Genomic DNA, 18740 nt, shown 5'->3' on the forward strand with positions numbered 1-18740 from the left:
GGGTTAAAATCGCTTCGAGACCATTTTTTAATTGCCACCCCCCTTAACTATCAAATTGCACCCGTGTGGGGTGTGGGCCCCACGTTGGGAAACACCGCTCTAGAGAAAACCTCGGTAGGAAGCTTGTTCCACAGCCTGAGCGTTCGCGGGGAATTCCTTTGAAACCGCACTGTACGTGACCATTTAGGTTCAAGCGTGTAGAGGATGAATTCCCTGTCGATGGCGAGCGGCGCGGTGATAAAAGGTGGCTGTGGGCATCATTTCAAACAATTCCTCAAAAGAGAATGTATAACAACCGATTTCAAACAAAGAGGTTCTCAATTCGATTGTAGTTTTTTTTTTATGTTTGTTACCTCATAGCTCCGTCAGTTGTAAACCGATTTGATAAATTAATTTTTATCTAAAATTTAGAAATTTGTTTGTATTTTGTATTCCGATCGTGTCGTCCCGCTATAGAATAGGTCACACCTTCCTTTCCCATGGGTGTTGTAAGAGTCGACTAAGGGAGGGCGAGGGATGGGCAGCAGCGTCGCTCATAATACTCTCCAAAGCTTAACTGCGGTTGCCAATCCGGCTACCAAGCGTGGCTAATGTGATGATGATGATGAATTTTCACACGAATTTTTTATTTATATAATTAAACTTTAAAAAAAAAACAGCTAAATTTCTTGCGTGTTTTCTTGTCTGTAATTACGTTCCGAATGATCAATAATGAAATGAAAAAATTACTATAAAAAAAATTTTTGACTTGAATAAAAATATTTCTTTCCTTCTTCTTTCTTTCCTAAATATAAAAATGTTCGTTCTCATTTGACAGTGCTAACAAAGGGCCAAGTGACGTCCCGCTACTACCGTTTCCTGACAAAGTCAGGCGGCTGGGTGTGGATGCAGAGTTATGCGACCATAGTGCACAATTCGCGCTCCTCCCGCCCACACTGCATCGTTTCTGTTAATTATGTGCTCAGGTAAGTAAAGTACTTTGTGCTTTTATTTTTTATTAATTTTATTATCAGACAATTTTTAATTACTTTTTTTACCAGAGGGAGATTTGGTACAAAAGTTGTTTGCTTAGACACCTCTGTCCCATTCGTGTTTCTACCGTGAAGCAGTTGTATTTGCATGGCTGTATTTCAGTTTGAAGGGTGGGATATGGCAGTGAATTTACAGGGTACCTCTGTACCACTCTCTGTACTCAGATGTTATTGCTCTGAATAATATCTGAGTCCTCAGGAATGGCAACGCATGGGGTATCATGGGCGAAACAGTATACTCTGTTATGTCCATGGTACTGCTCATGTCTATAGGCGACGGTTACCACTTTCCATCAGGTGGGCCGTCAGCTTGCATGCCAATCTAAGTTGAATAAAAAAAGACAAAAAATATAATTCATTACAATTAAACATACATATAAGCTACACTCACAAAATCATGTAGATTTATTCAAAATGGCTTTTCAAATCAGCTATTTGTACATAATTACACCCGACAACCGTTGAGGAAGAAAGGTTTTTGAGTGGCGACCCCATACGAGCAAACGCAATGTAGGATAGTTACCTAACCAGATGGAGTGACGACCTTAAAAGTCAAAAGATGCAAGTGGCTCATGACCGTTATTTTTGGGTCTATGCAGTCTATGTGGAGGCCTACGTTCAGCAGCGGACAGATAGCGGCTGAGACGATAATGATAACGTAAATTACATATTAACACGAGTAATAACAACAAAACTTGACACGTAACTGTGACACGGCCATTATTATCCAAAATACATTGCAACAGCGAAGACCAATTTTGTTCAACTATCAATATTTTGTTGCAGCGACATCGAGGAGAAACATCTTATACTAAACATCGACCAGGGCCCACCCAAACCGAGCCACGACATCCCCACCCCCTCCCAACACATCCCGACCACCACCACCTCACCACAAATGCCACACCTCCGGCACACAGACAAAATCAGCCATATACATTTAAACGAGAGCGACTTCAGCGGTGACTCGAGTGGGGGGTACACGTACCCAGAATACGCTTTACCAGTCATCCAACAGTACGACAACCAGGAGGAGTACCAGCATCAGCAGAACGGCACATACCAGGAGCTGTTCTACAACGAAAACTATCCGGAACCGGAGTTATTGCCGGGTAATTACGTTAACTACCCACAAAATCAACGGCCGTTCTCGGCGAGCTCGTCCTCGTGCAGCTCTATTGAGAGTTCGGAGATCGCTAATCAACAGTATAGTTATACGAACCTAATATCGTTTTACGGCCATAACGGTCAAGCGCAAAACGGCCGACCCGCGGAGAACTTTGGCAGTAATTTCGGAAAGATGACCCCAAGCCCGTCAGTTCAGGAGGGCTACACGAGTGTTATTGTGGACAACACGCAGCAGTTCCACCACCACGGTGGGGGCGTCAACGAGTTTGTGCATTGACGAAGTTATTTAACTGTACATGAGGAGAGACCATAGTTAAGATTGTGTATTCCACAAAAAAACCTAGTTCAATCATAACCAAAACCAGTTATTTTAACTTAATCAGTAAACTATTGAACCGATTTTGATAAAGTTTGCACGAGACAAATCTAAAAGTATAACCTTTCAGATAAAAAAAGAATTTTCCAAATAGGTTTTATAAATGAGTTACTCATTATAAATCCATTTTAATTAAAATAATTTACCCTTGAAACGGTCCCAACACTAGTTTGTCAAAATTGAAGTAGGTATTTTTGTTAAAAAAGAATTTTTTATTTAAAAAAAAAACAATATTGGAGCCAAATTATTCCTCATCTAATTTCAGTCATTAGGAATTATTAACTTTTTATTTGAATTAATTGGCTGTATGTGTATTTGCTGAAGTCGAAAATTATTTTATACTGTTATATTAAAAAAAAAAATGAAGGCGCTGTGCTAATATTAGAGTGAAAGATTCACACGAATTTAAACAAAATTAAATATACTATGCAAGATATTGTGTCTATTGTAAATTTATTTTCTCATACTATTTCAAGTGGTGCGATAACATAACGTTATTTGCTTATTTATAACTGTTATTACCAAATAACGGTTATCGAGAACAACGTTAGTGTAGTGACGTCATAAGACAGTATCGCTACCATGAATTTGTAGGCTTACAGATAATTTACTACAGTAGATTACTATAAAGTTTCTACAGTAGTTGTTGCATTCGATATTTAAGCGACTGTCGAATATTTCAAATACATTATATAATTTAGAAAACTCACTCCATAACTTTAACGTGGAATAATACAAGTACTTTTAATTGAACTATCTGTTACATTCCGGAAGTCGATATCACTGGTTATTTGATTAAAATCATTTTCTTTACTTCCGCTACCGTTAGTATATGTGTGACAGTCAACACTCAAAGATTGACTATCTACTCATACATCTACATAACTGTTAATAAACATTAGCCATCAATCTCCGACTGTTATTTTGTTCACGCATGTTTTGCAACATGTGTTTCACCTCTAAACGAGGCATCATGTATTAACGTATCTGTACAAACTCGTGGTAGCGATGTTGATATTCCAAATATGTAAATAGTTGTACATAGAATTATTTAAGTATAAATCGAAGACTTATCTGTAATAGCTTATTTATACATGTACGTTTTAAATTTTATATTATATAATATATTAAAAATTATACTAGTTTAATAGTTTATTATGATCTTTTTCTCTTATTGCTCCCTAATTTCTTGTTTTTTTTTTTTAAATCATATACATAACATACGTCTAGATGGAGTGTCGATTTAAAAATGGAACGTTCCAAAAACGGTCCACTAACCGTTGGCTTGTTGATTTTTTCTTAGAATGTACGAAATTTTTAAATATAAAATTGGTAATATCATCGTAGTAGGTAGTATCACTGATGAACATAGGTCTGCCCCATAAGGGGTGAGGGGGTGGGCAGTAGTTGACAGGCTTGGCATGCAGGTTGGCAATCGCTGTTGGACTTTGGTGATATTTTAAAAATGGACGTTACTGTCCATCGCTAGAGCATATAAATAGATATATCAATATTTTTTATTAAAATTAATAACATAGTAAATACGAAATGTACCCCAACTTCGCGCAAGTATACTATTTATTTATTTATAAATTGCTCACCACACTTACAATATCCCAAAACGTGTAGTGAAGCATAGGTTTATTTTCCAAATTTAAAATTTTTAAACAACATTTAAAAAGTATATCTAATTTAAAAAGTGTATTTAATTTGTATTAAGTATATCAATATCTGGCTGCTGAGCAATCAGATTATTATTAGAAATACCGCTATTAAAAATACCGGTCAAGTGAGTGTAGAACTCACGCTCCGAGGGTTCGATACATCAGTATAAATGACATAAAATGACCTTTATCGCTTTTCTAATACGAAACAGAAGGCCTACCATGAAATGTTTTCCGAAATTTCGGAGCCAAACGAAACACAAATTTGATGTTAAAATTACATAATACATGCCGTTTGGAAATATTAAAAATGTTAAAATAACGTTCCTTTGGACTTTTATGATAAGATGTATGACGAACGAAATGTTTGTTGGTCCGGTTTTGGTATAAACAAAAACACGAAATTGAGTCCGAAATTTCGGAATTTCATTTCATGGTAGACCCGCTGATTCATAATAGTTATTATTATTGATACTATATTTCGTATTTTCTTTTTATTTTAGACCATAATTGTGGTTAAAACCACATAACTAAGCTTATTTTTTTGGAAGTATTATGGTAATTTTTCAAAAACGGCGCTAGTTAGAGACATAAAGACCATTACAACAATATTAACAAGCTTGTGTTCCACATAAAAAAAGTCAACTTAAATTCTGGTAAAACCAGTTATTTAAAAACTAAACTGCTGAATCAATTTTTATAATATTTCAACGGAACCAATTGTGAAGGTATTTCAGATAAAAAAAAAAAAAGAATTTTACAAATCGGTTTATAATATGAAAATACAATTAGTTATAAACGAATAAAGATTGGATAGAATCGATTCAGTTAACGCATGTATAGAAAAGAACAAGACACCGGATATCGTCATCTCGTTTTATCTTATGGACTATGGTTAGCGACGCGATGGGTACTTCTTTAACAGTCAATAAAAAATCAAAATTAGTAGTAATAATTTAATTTTTATTTTTTATTAGGAGTTCAATTTGTAGGAAGACACTGCATCTAGATGTTATTGGTATAAAATTACCCTAAAATATAAAATAGGGCAAGTATAAATACTATTAGATACTAAAACTAAAGAGGAGACCTTTATTTATTATTGGTATTCATTCGAAATTATTCAAAAAAAAAAGTCTCTATGGTTCCATAGAGACTTATTTTTTAAATCGAAAAACGAATCAATCACTAAGAACAAGGAATGACTTCTATTCCAAAATCTTTGGTAGAGAACCATAGAGATTTTTTTTTTATATTTTGGTATTTAGACCGTAAAGACAATGATTTACTCATAATAAAGTATGTAAAAAATAGAAAAAAAAAGTTATTTATGATTAACCTATTCCTTTTTCTTTTTTCTATTTTATATGATTACTAATAATAGATAAAGAATCGGACTCTATTACTAATATTTTGTAAAAAAATACCTAATCGAATTTACTTCCTTAATCTAAATGTAATATTATATTACTATGAATTTTAAAATCGGTACAGATACCGTAATATCAAATCATAGACAATAATAGATTAGTATCTTTTAATTTGTAGTTGTACACTTTAAGTAGTAATAATATATTTGATACTTGATCTATGTACAAAGTGTAACTATTCAACTAAATACCAAATTGTACTAACGCCCTGTATTCGTTAATATATATATATATATAAATTAATGATACTAAATATAAGTAAGTACTCATTGTCAACTTTTTTATTGCCCCAGATTAATTTATCTTACAGAGAACCTGCTTATGTATGTTTGTTTTTTTTTTATTTATTTAACTGCTTACTACATTGTCACAAAAATAACATAAAGACAAAATGTAATAAGTTTACGATCTTTCAAACTTAAATATCTTTAATAGAAATATTTTAATATTTCTATTAAAAACATACATATACTTAACATAACTTACTTATTTTACTTATGACTAGGCTGTATGGGCCATGCTCTTTGCCTGTCCATTTTGAATGAATTTTAAAACAACAATCAATATACTTAATATAAAATTGTCTATTTGAATCAAACACAAGAGTAGGACAACTGCTAAAAAGCAAAACAGTATACAATCCGATTTTCACCATTCTTTCTGCAATCGACAGGAATCCTATCGTTTTAATTTTGTGACAATGGAAGTTGTCCTTTTGAAATCTGTCTGTTACGAAATAAAATCTATATTGAGTACTGTAATTTGAATATTATACATATATTTACAAATGTATATGAAAAATAAGCTATATTTTTTTTTGTTGGATGAAAATGGATTGGTAACCCCGCCTGCGCTAACGGGATACGCTGGCGGAGCACTAGTGCATGGGGGGTATCATGGGCGTAACAGTATACTCTGTTATGTCCATGGTACTGCTCATGTCTATAGGTGACGGTTACCACTTTCCATCAGGTGGGCCGTTAGCTTGTTTGCCATTCTAAGTTGTATAAAAAAAAAACAACCAGACAAAAATTCTTCAGTTTTTCTTATACATCTTCCATGTACAGACAGTAACCAGTTACGATTTTATTATATCTATTGATTAGTTAAATGTATTAGAAATTTAGTTCCTATTGGCATTTACAATAAAGATGTCGCTGTGTTATCAAATTGAAATTTATTTTTGAGAATAGGTTTAAAGGAAGGTATGTTAGAATCGTTCCTAATGCATTGTTACTCTAAGAGAATGTTCCATTTTTTTTTTGATGGGTAAAAATGGTATAGTAACCCCGCCTGCGCTAACGGGATACGCTGGCGGAGCACCAGTGAAGGGTGATAGATGAGAATGAAAACAGGCCAGTTAGCCCATCATGATGAATTCATCAGGAATTAACCATGATAGTTTCCAGGGCGAACCGCGAGAAGGTCGACCTGGTTGAGTATATTGCTAGCAATGGGATTCTCAGTCTCCATTACTAACAATCCCTTTCCCCCTAGAATGTTCCATTCGGTAAGCCGGTAGTACATTTTATTTCAAAACGTATATATATACGAAATTTGTGAATTAAGTGCCATCCTATTGGAGTCGACTAGTCCTTATAAATATGTAAATAATGTAGACATCTTAGATTATATAGATAGAGTGTCTCCATACAAATGCTTCGAGGAAAGCGGATCAATTTTTTCATACAATTTTACGTGATATATAGTTATGAGTGATTCCTTTATAACTTCTATAATTATGTCTTATAATTTCTGCATCTTTTTAATACATAAATACTTATTTTATTTATTAAATATAAATAATACGTGAAAATACATTACATGTGTAAGTATATATTGTTTATAATTACTCCTCTCCATCCAAAGGTTGCCTGCAAGAGATCGCTCTTAGCGATAAGGCCGCCCATTGTTTTCTCATTGTGATTATTTCTTGTAATTATTTATATTTATAATAAGTTTACTATTGTAATCTTTTGGAGGAAACAATAAAGAGTATCTATCTATCTATCTATATAGAACACTGATAAAAAAACGATCGGTTAATTTGACAATTAGCTGACAAAAAGTTGACCCGTTTTTGAGGCTCGATGCTCTATCTATATAGTCTAGGTAGACATATAGTACATTACCTAGATGTAGTAAAGCCTTGTACGTAATAAAATCTCGAACGTTTTAAAACCTATTTTAACTAGTGAGGTCTTTATCTTACACGCTGAATTTCCAATTTTAGAAGATAGTAACAGAAATTTCCAATAGTTAAAATAGGTGTGTAGAACGATTTGATTTTTATAATTTAAAAATATGTAGCGTATAAAATTGTATCCTTTATTTATTATGATTTATTAAAATATGCCAACAAAATGTCTTTTTTTTTTTAATTTGACTATCATCGCCATGTCAGCCTTTAAATGTCAACTGCTGGTCATAAACCTCTCCGTTGAGGGTTTTGCCAGCAGTTGCTACGCTTGGCAGGCGGATTAGCAATCGCAGTTAGGTTATTTTGATGGGTGAAAATGGTATGGTAACCCCGCCTGCGCTAACGGGATACGCTGGCGGAGCACCAGTAAAGGGTGATAGATGAGAATGAAAACAGGCCAGTTAGCCCATCATGATGAATTCATTAGGAATTAACCATGATAGCTTCCAGAGAGAACCGCGAGGAGGTCGACCTGGTCGGGTATATTGCTAGCATTGGGATTTTCAGTCTACATTACTAACAATCCCTTTCCCCCCGATTTAAAAAGATTTACATTTATCATTTCATGCCATCTGTTGACGTATAAAAGATTTAATAATGTATTTATAATTTTGCTACTGACCAATAGATGGCAACACAAGTGACATTTTTCTGCATTTTAGTTTCATAGGATGTGAATTGAAGAGATTATATGAAATACTAAGTCGCATTAAATGGTGTTGAATGAACGTTGAGTAAGGAAAGCGCTAACTACTGTATACCCAGATGATGTGTGGATTTAGAGGACAAACTAACAATCCCTTCCCCTGCCTCCTAAGGGTATTTTGCACTGTCCATACGTCAGTATTTGAATTATTGTAGTATGATTCACACGCTGGCTAATATAAAAAAAAATTAAGTTAGATATCTTGTTTAGCTCATTGCTGGTCGTTGGTTTTTATTATTGATAAATTTGCAAAATCTTCGAACTAGTTGAATAAAATTGAAACATGAATAAAATGCTGTGTATTGACGTTAAAACGGAGACAATACTTTTATTTGGAGGGGGAGGGGGGGGGTAGTAATGCGGACTCCCAGTCCTATTGCCAGCAACATACCCTGTCAGGTCGACCTGCACGCAGCTCCCCCTGGAAACCATCTTGTTGAATTCCAGGTGCATTCATCACAATGGGCTAACTGACCTTGCATTTTCATCCTCACCTATCATCCCTCGCTGGTGCCCCGCCGGCGTATACAGATAGCATGGCCGGAGTTAACATCTTATAATAGTTAAATAACTCACAACAGTTATTTTAAACCTTTTGAAAAATTCATAATAAAAAGCCTTATAAAACGAATCATTTTTATTACAAAAATTACAATAAATTAACTTTTATTTCTATTACAAGAGCTCCATAATATAACTTAAACTATAACCTCAAAAACATAAGACTGTACTTAACTGTAGTCAGAGCATTTGTAATAATTTGTAAATATATTGGCAACAATGGGGACTAACCGCCCCATTGCTAACAATATACCCTGTCAGGTCGACCTCCACGCGGTTCCCCTTGGAAAGCATCATGGTTATTTCTTGTGGAATTCGTCACGATGGGCTAACTGACTTGCATCCTTTCATCAAGCTTTCATCCTCACCTATGTTCCCTCACTGGTGCGGCGCCAGCCAACCATACCTGTATACCAACAGCGCTGGCGGGGTTACCATCCCATTTTCACCCATTAAAAAAAAATAAGTATAAATATACTAGATATACGTTAGCTCCCGACTGCGGGCGGCCGTTCACCATCAGCGCCGCTTAAGTACCATCAAAGGTTTTTGTATATTAAATGCTTCTATCAGCTCCTGAAAATTAAAAAAAAAATGTAAAGAACACGATCTAGTGACAAAAATCTAAAAAAATGTATGAAAGAAGGATTATGAGAGAGATTTATAGAGCAAGAATGTATGGAGATATCGGTAGGGGCCGCCCTAGACGGACATATGACGACCGAATAGGCGACGTGCTGAAGGAGGTCCAAATTAGAAGTACCCGTAACCGGCGAGCGTGTATGAAAAAGGAAGCAAGGCGACTTTGTACAAAAGTCGTTTGCTTGGGCACCCCTGTCCCATTCGTGTTTCTATGGTTTGAAGTGTGGGATATGGCAGTGAATTTACATGGTACAGAGGAATAACATCTGAGTCCTCAGGAATGGCAACGCATGGGGGGTATCATGGACGAAACAGTACACTCTGTTATGTTCATGGTACTGCTCATGTCTATAGGCGACGGTTACCACTTTCTATCAGGTGGGCCGTCAGCTTGTTTGCCATTCTAAGTTGTATAAAAAAAAGCGAAAGAGGCCTGTTTGAATCGAAGCATTTGGCGTTACTTTACTTCTGCCTACCCTAATGGAAGACAAACATGACGGATATGTATGTATAGGATTAAGGAAACAATCGTAAGTCGGTCTTACTTCCTCATGCTGGTATTTTTTTAATGGATGATAATGGAATGGCCACTCCACCTGCGCTAACGGTATACGCTGGTGAAGCACCAGTGAGGAATGATAGGTGAGAATGAAAAGGCAGGTCAGGTAGCCCATCGTGATGAATACACCTGGAATTAATCACGATGGTATCCGGGGAAAAGGGATTGTTAGTAATGGAGACTGAGAATCCCATTGCTAGCAATATACCCAACCAGGTCGACCTCCTCGCGGTTCTCCCTGTAAACTATAATGGTTAATTCCTGATGAATTCATCATGATGGGCTAACTGGCCTATTTTCATTCTCATCAATCACCCTTCATTGGTGCTCCGCCAGCGTATCCCGTTAGCGGAGGCGGGGTTACTATACCATTATCACCCAGCAAAAAAAAAATCACGTTGGTATCCAGAGGGGGCCACGTGGAGGTCTACCTGACAGGGTACATTGTTAGCAATGGGACTGGTACTAATACATTACTAACAATCCCCCCCTCACTATCAATCCTAGTAGCATCTTTACCTGCCACCGCGCCGTATCCAAGGAGACTATGAATTGGTTCTCGTCCCCGGCGGCGTCCTCGTGCTCCTGGGACACCGGCCTCACGAACGGCAGCGCGTACTCCTCGTCTGTACAATACAAAAATGTACCAAACCGCCTGGCCTCAACGGTAATAGCTTTGACTATATAAGTAGAGGGCCAAACGTCAATTTAGCTGATTGTCTTTTGACACATTTTTACAGGGGGAGGTGTAAACGGATCACGTGCTTGTCAAAACTACAGAAACAAGAGGGGGGTGACTACAAAAACAATTATTCCCATTACCAACAATCAAGGGAAAGGGATTGTTAGTAATGGAGACTGAGAATCCCATAGCTAGCAATATACCCAACCAGGTCGACCTCCTCGCGATTCCCCCTGGAAACTACCATGATTAATTACTGATGAATTCATCATGATGTGCTAACTGGCCTGTTTTCATCCTCATCGATCACCCTTCACTGATGCCCCGCCAGCGTATCCCATTAGCGCAGGCGGGGTTACCACTGCATTTTCATAGAATAAAAAAAAACGGTATACACTGGTAGGGCACCAGTTAGGGATGACAATCACTTGTCACCCCTAACTGGTACCCTACCTGTGTAATTCTCACGAATTAAAAGGCAGGTTAATTAGCCCATCGATTAATACACCTGGGATTCGTCACGACGGTTTCCAGGGAGAACCAGGTGGAGGTTGACATGCCAGGGTATTTTGCTAACAATGGGACTAGTAATTCGCATTACTAACAAACCCCTCCCCCTATACTGAGATGTTAGCAATGAACTAACCAAGCTGCACAGCCACCTTCCCATCTCTGATGAGGAAGGACAAGTGGTATATATTCTCGATGGTGCGGCTGAAGCTGTCAGGGTCCAGAACTACGTGGAAATAGCTCAGCGGTTTCTCACCGCCATCCCGGTAGGATTTGAGGATGAACCGGTTCACTCTGCTCACCATCTCGGAGCCTTCTTCTGTCTTCTCCAATCTGGAATATAAAATTGAGGTAATTATGTATTTTTTTTCTAACTCTGCTGTTTCTATAAAGGGTGGAGGTGAAAACTGTCTTATATGAAGAAACAAAAACATATCCAATTGTAAGCTATGAATAAAGGTTTTTTTTTTTATACAAGTTAGAATGGCAAATGGCTGACGACCCACCTGATAGAAAGTGGTAACCGTCGCCTATAGACATGAGCAGTACCATGGACATAACAGAGTATACTGTTTCGTCCATGATACCCCCCATGCGTTGCCATTCCTGAGGACTCAGGTGTTATTCCTCCGTACCCAGTAAATTCACGTTATATCCCACCCTTCAAACCGAAACACACCCATGCAAACACAACTGCTTCACGGTTGAAACACGTATATATATATACAATATTTATATACTGGTGGTCTACCATGAAATGAAATTCCGAATTTTCGTGCTCAATTTCGTGTTTTTGTTCGTACCGAAATCGGCCCAGTAAATGGAGTTAAACATTTTGTTCATCATAAATCCTATCCTAATAGTCCAGAGGAACGATATTTTAACATTTTTAATAATTTTAAATGGCACGTATTATGTAATTTTAACATCAAATTTCTGTTTCGGTCGTCCCAGAAATTTCGGAAAATATTTCATGGTAGCCCCTCTGGTCTAATAAAGAATATGTTGGATAACTCATTTTGAACATATTCGAAAATAAATATCCGACCGATATGGGCTGTTAGCATTACCATCCATTAAAAAAAAATAATTAAAAACCCACTTGTCAATCTTCTCGGGCGCCTGCAGCGCGGCCTGCTGCTGCCGCTCGGTGCGGCGGCGCGGCTGCCGCGGCCGCTGCTCGGGCGGCGTCGGCGCGAACGAGCCGAACAGGCTCACCGCCGGCGGCACCTCCAACGGAAACGGGAACCACCACGCTTCGGGGTTCTCGCGCTATACCATACACTATGTGTTCAATAGAAGAGATATACAGAGCGTGGAATAGAGATATAAAGGAATGCAACCAGCAATCATGCTATAGAATATATTAGAACAAAAATTTCACAAATAAAATAGTCAAAAACGACAATATTTGAACCTCACATACTAACGTAATAGTTGGGGGGAACGATTGTTAGTTTTTTTTCTTAATGGATGATAATGAAATGGTAACGTGGTATGGTGTTCAATCATCCTCCATTGTGGCTTCCTCAGGTGTGCCTCAGGGCTCTATTTTAGGACCTCTATTCTTCAATGTCTTCATTAATGATATTATGCAAAATATTAAGCATAGTAATGGATACCTATTCGCTGATGACTTTAAAATGATGAAGATAATAACAAAACCATCAGATGTGGAATGTTTTCAGAAGGACATCGATTATTTATTCAAATGGTGTAATAATAACAAAATGTATTTAAATACTTCAAAATGTTACCACATAAAGTTTACACGGAAACTCAAGAAGTTGCAATCGCATTATTTTATCGAGGGTAAGCAGCTTCAAGAGGTTAGTGTTGTGCGAGATCTTGGGGTTTTGATGGACAGTCAACTAAGATTTTCGGAACATATTGATAAAATTGTAAATGAATCAAATAAATCATTGGGTTTTATCCTTAGGAATACAAGGTGTTTCAAGAAACCATCCACTGTCATTCAACTGTACAATAGCTATGTCAGAAGCAAGTTGGAATATTGCAGTATGGTGTGGTCACCTATGTACAGGATACATGAGGACAGAATAGAGAGAATACAGAGGAAATTCGTTCGTAGCCTAGCTTATCGTTTTAAAATATCAAGAAATATGAAAACCTACAAAAACAAAATTAAACATTTTCACCTTAATGAACTATGCCTGCGCAGATCTTACCTTGACATGTCTTATCTTCATAAGTTAGTGAATAATCACATTGATTGCCTGCCTCTACTGGGAAAACTAGATTACAATGTACCTACTAGAGTGCCGCGGCATCCTTGTAATCTATTTAAAAATGCAGCTTGCCGAACAAACTTGGGTCGCGAATCACCTATCGTCCGCATAACGTGTCTGTATAACGATATTGTAAAAACCAAGCCTGAACTTGATATTCACTGCGATAGTCACTCTGTATTCATGACTAAATTAAAGTGTTGATATACCTCCCCATTACATTATATTTATTTATATTTTATAATAATTTGAATACAATTTCCATTATTTATATTATATTATTATTCATATTGTTAATGTCTTTACTCATTTAATAATTTAATTATATTTTAATGTTTGTCAAACACAAGGCATGCTGTGGTTGCCTATAAATGTAAGAACGGTGAGATCTGAGCTGCCAGTGTATTGTATTAAAACTTAGCTTTATTGTAGCTGTATCTTATGTTGGTAATCCTGTAAATAAATAAATAAATAAATAACCCCACCCACGCTATCGGTTTACACCGGCGGGGCACCAGTGAAGGATGATAGGAGAGGATGAAGTAGGTCAGTTAGCCCATCGTGACGAATTCCACTAGAATTGTTCACGATGGTTTCCAGGGGGAACCTAATAAGGCATATTGCTAACAATGGGGCTGTCAAACTCCATTACTAACAATCCCCTTCCCCCCGAACGATTGTTAGTTACATTGACTACCAGTCCTATTGCTAGCAATATACCCTGATACGTTGACGTTAAAGTTGTATCCATCACGATGGACTAACTGACCTGCCTTTTCATCCTCACCTATCATCCCTCACTGACCCCACCAGCGTATACCGATAGCACAGGCGAGGTTACCACTCCATTTTCAACAATTAAAAAAAAAGTACTTGATTCCCATTCTAAATCACGTATAAAGATCGTTTGCAAGTTGTTTGCAAACGATCTTTATACGTTTGCAAGATCCACAATCAAGGGCAAGATGATGACACTCACTATGTGCCGTGCAAGCTCATGGCGGTCGTATGTGTTCACGTTGCCACTAACTGCCTCCGAGCAGCGCACCGCCAGGTCGCTGGTGGCTCGCAGCACCCGCGAGTCCAAGTACGCCTCGCCTGCAACACAACAGTCGCGGATCCTACTTCAAGATTGTAGTTACAGGCATCCGAAAATCAACCATGCGAGTCGGAGTATGAACACGATCAAGGTCGGACTGGGCCGCAGGGGCCTGAGTGGCTAACCACAAGCCCGAGGCCAGAGACTACATGACGATACATGATTATGTTGCACCAGTTGGTAACAGCACTGCAAGCTTGCAAGCCAGGCCCATGGGCGGCCCACGCAGGCTGGGGCCAGCTAGCAAATGCCACCTCGATTATATAATGAGATTTTACAGAATATATGATGCCCTGGCCAAGGTTTTATAGAATGTATAGTTCCATGTGTGTTGTAATGTTCCATGTTCCATAAAGCTGTGGGGTGAGCATTATGAAATTAATAAACTTGTAAAATGTTGTCATGTGATAACTGCCACACTTGGTAAGTGGATTAGCAACAGCAATTAAATGTTTTAAGAGGGAGGCTGCAACTCATCCCTTGACCATTACTAGTCACCTTTTACGATAATCACGGGAAAGGAAGGGTTTTTCTTTAATGGATGATAATGGAATGGTAAATGGAGGAGGCTTTTACCCTTGGGGACCACTGAAGTGAATAAAAAGCTATAATAATAATAAAAAAAATGAGTACCCTCACCCGCGCTATCGGGATATGCTGACGGGGCACCAGTAAAAGATGATAGGTGAGGATGAAGCAGGTCAGTTGCCCATCATGATGAATTCAACAAGAATTATTCACAATGGTTTCTAGGGGGAACCATGTGGAGGTCGACCTAATAGGGCATATTGCTAGCAATGGGGCTGTCAAACTCCATTGCTAACAATCCCTTTCCCCTAAAAAAGAAGGGTTAGCCCTATTCTTGGGTCCTATGCCAGGACCATGTGGCAATATATATTTCATATCACTTCACATTAAAAATTCAATAAAGTGCAGAATAAATAATCCCATAACTTATTAAATAAATGAAAAATTTGTTCTCTTCACAAGTAGAAAAAGATAATTTTTAGTACTGCAACACTAAATTTAAATATTAATTTGCAATTCATCAATATACCTGGATGCTTGACTCTCTCCTCTACGTCACCCTCAGCCAGTAGGTTCTGTGCTTCCTTGACAGCATTGGCCGTCCGCTCCATACGTTCCACATTGGAGCTGCTATCGTCTTCTGCAACCATTACATTTTCTATTCAATTTTATTTATTTTTTTGTTTGTTACCTCTGTTATATATCAAATAAGGAATAACACAAATTAATCATGGTTTTTTTATTGTGAATCGCGTATTACAACTGATGATAGGTTATGTGTTAGTACCATACATAATAATAGCTTTTTCCATAAAAAAAATTATAACAGTGAGGGTGGTTCTAGAAAAACACTGACACATTGAATTATTGATATACAACAACCTCATAACTCTATCAGTTATAAATCAATATTTATTTATTTATTTATTCATTAGTACAAATATGTGTACATGGCGGACTTAATGCTAAAAGCATTCTCTCCCAGTCAACCGTAGGGAAGTGTCAGAATACTCGAATGTGGTACTAGTAATTATTGATATACATACATACTAAAATTACATATATATACAATATGGATATACTTTCAAATTGGTCCCCATAGAGATTTCAACAAAATTGGTGCAGTGGTTTAGTTTTTAAGACAAGATAACTTGGTTTGCCACCATTTGTATGGTAGTATTTTTATGGGACAAAATCTTAAATTATTTAAACATATGATTAAAAAAATAGTAATCCTGTCTGAGCTATCAGTATACTGGCGGGATACCAGCAAGTTATGATTGGTGAGAAAGAAGACAGGTCAATTGATGCATCCTGAGAAATTCATCAGGAAATAATCAAGATGTTATCCAGGGGACACCACACAGAGGTCAATCTCAGAGGTTAATTTATTAAAAATGGGACTACTAGTTCCCATTGCTAATAATGTCCCTCCCCTAGGGAAGAACTTTTTTATATTTTTTTTTTATACAACTTAGAATGGCAAACAAGCTGACGGCCCACCTGATGGAAAGTGGTAACCATCGTCTATAGACATGAGCAGTACCATGGACATAACAGAGTATACTGTTTCACCAATGATACCCCCGATGCATTGCCATTCCTGAGGACTCAGGTGTTATTCCTCTGTACCCAGTAAATTCATGCCATATCCCACCCTTCAAACCGAAACACAGCTGCTTCACGGTTGAAACACAAATGGGACAGAGGTACCCAAGCAATCAACTTTTGTACTTTTTTTACTACTTTTTCTAATGGATGATAATGGAATAGTAAGCCTACTCATGCTATCTGTATATGCTGGTGAGGTTTTGGAGGTTAATAAATGAGAATGAAAGTAGGGCAATACACACATTGTGACTAATTTAACAAGATTTAACCAGTGTTTACCAGGAGGAACTGTGTAGAGGTCAACCTGATGAGGTATATTACTAGCAACATGGCTGTTAAATACCACTACTTACAAGCCCCCCCCCCCCACCCCAAGGTGGAACTATCAAAAGGAATGATCTTCAGCCACCTGCCACCTATTTATTTTATTTATTTATTCATTAGTACAAATATGTGTACATGGCAGACTTAATGCTAAAAGCATTCTCTCCCAGTCAACCATAGGGTTGTATTCACTGTTTTTAGTACATTTGAAATAATTGCTTCAACTCTTAGGGGGCATTGGCCTCCTAAAAAACATGTATACATACTGTTAGGCTCGTCTTTGTAAACCTTCTCTCGGATCCTGGGATAGACACCGAGCAATTCTGAATTGGGCACATACCTAATGTTGACAAATCCTCTAGAAGCGCCCGATAGCGAACTTTTCTATTGTGGCTGCTCATACTTATACGTGAATTTTGTGTCTCATTGGTAGACATTTTAATTTTGTTACTAATAAATTCACTGTAAAATTTAATTTTCAGAAAACTTAAAACTTAAGATGAAAAGAAAGAAACGAAAAAATAAATATGAAAATAGCGCGAACGGGGACAATTTATTCGAATATTCGAAAATCAAAAATGACATTTAAGAAAATAAATGATATAAAAATGACTGATTGACAGCCTACTAATCTACAAACTGACACTTAATTAACTTCCTGATGTAACGCTATTTTCTTTTCCCACATATAATTAAAATCCCATTTTCAAGGGAATAAGTAAATCTAATATATAAAATTCTCGTGTCACGGTATTTATTACCAAACTCCTTCGAAACAGCTTTACCGATTTTCATGAAAATTTGTGTGCATATTGGGTAGGTCTGAGAATCGGCCAACATCTATTTTTAATTCCGCTCAATGATAGGGGTAACCTACCCCTAAATTTTTTTTTTATTTCTTTGACAAAGTTTTTCATTTTATTTTAATATGATTTAGCATTGAAAATACATACAACTTCAAATTTTCACCCTTTTACGATCAATCCCTGTTTTTTAATGGCAATTTCTATATTTAATTTTTCAGTGCAACTCTCATGTTAATTTTAATCAACTTTTGTACAAAGTCTCCCTCTAGTTTGTTTATTTTTTAATTGCCATAATTATTAGTAGAAATATAAAAAAAAATATTGTCGATGTATAGATAGCTATCAAGAATTGTAATTTAATATATATTTGTTATTTTAAATAATTTATTAACATAAATAAAGTATACTTTAATTGCCTACAACACATAGCGATTTTTGATTGAACTAAAAAAATATTTTCTGACAATAATGTATATGTCAAAACAACGTTTGCAGGGTCAGCTAGTATTTTATAAAAGTAAGTTGCATAATTGAAACGATAATAAATTGCTTCAATAAGATTTCTTATTATAATTTAATAATAATATATGCTATATTATTAAAGGTTTGTGGCGTATTACTGGCCATCACAATA

At 36.7% G+C, this 18740-nt stretch overlaps 2 protein-coding genes across 3 annotated transcripts in view; one reads left to right on the plus strand and one right to left on the minus strand.

Annotated features, from left to right (window-relative positions):
- The window catches only part of LOC113510170 (single-minded homolog 1), an 82654-nt gene extending 76791 nt beyond the window's left edge, over window positions 1–5863 (plus strand). For both annotated transcript variants that reach the window (XM_052898256.1, XM_031910670.2), the window contains exons 8-9: window positions 818–965; window positions 1818–5863. In XM_052898256.1, the coding sequence (XP_052754216.1) occupies window positions 818–965; window positions 1818–2436 (767 nt within the window). In that variant the 3' untranslated portion in view covers window positions 2437–5863. The remainder of the gene's footprint in view (window positions 1–817; window positions 966–1817) is intronic.
- Window positions 5864–9132: 3269 nt separating this feature from the next.
- Window positions 9133–17924, minus strand: LOC113510045 (EP300-interacting inhibitor of differentiation 3). The gene is made up of 7 exons (XM_052898266.1): window positions 17641–17924; window positions 15895–16005; window positions 14718–14836; window positions 12592–12761; window positions 11626–11822; window positions 10817–10923; window positions 9133–9672 (listed from the first exon to the last, which is right to left on the minus strand). The coding sequence occupies exons 1-7, from the start codon at window positions 17735–17737 to the stop codon at window positions 9616–9618; spliced, it is 858 nt and encodes a 285-aa protein (XP_052754226.1). The 5' UTR covers window positions 17738–17924; the 3' UTR covers window positions 9133–9615.
- Between the last annotated feature and the right edge of the window lie 816 nt (window positions 17925–18740).

Source organism: Galleria mellonella, unplaced genomic scaffold (genome assembly GCF_026898425.1).
Source record: "Galleria mellonella isolate WM207_F2 unplaced genomic scaffold, CSIRO_AGI_GalMel_v1 utg121, whole genome shotgun sequence".
Lineage (NCBI taxonomy): Eukaryota > Metazoa > Arthropoda > Insecta > Lepidoptera > Pyralidae > Galleria > Galleria mellonella.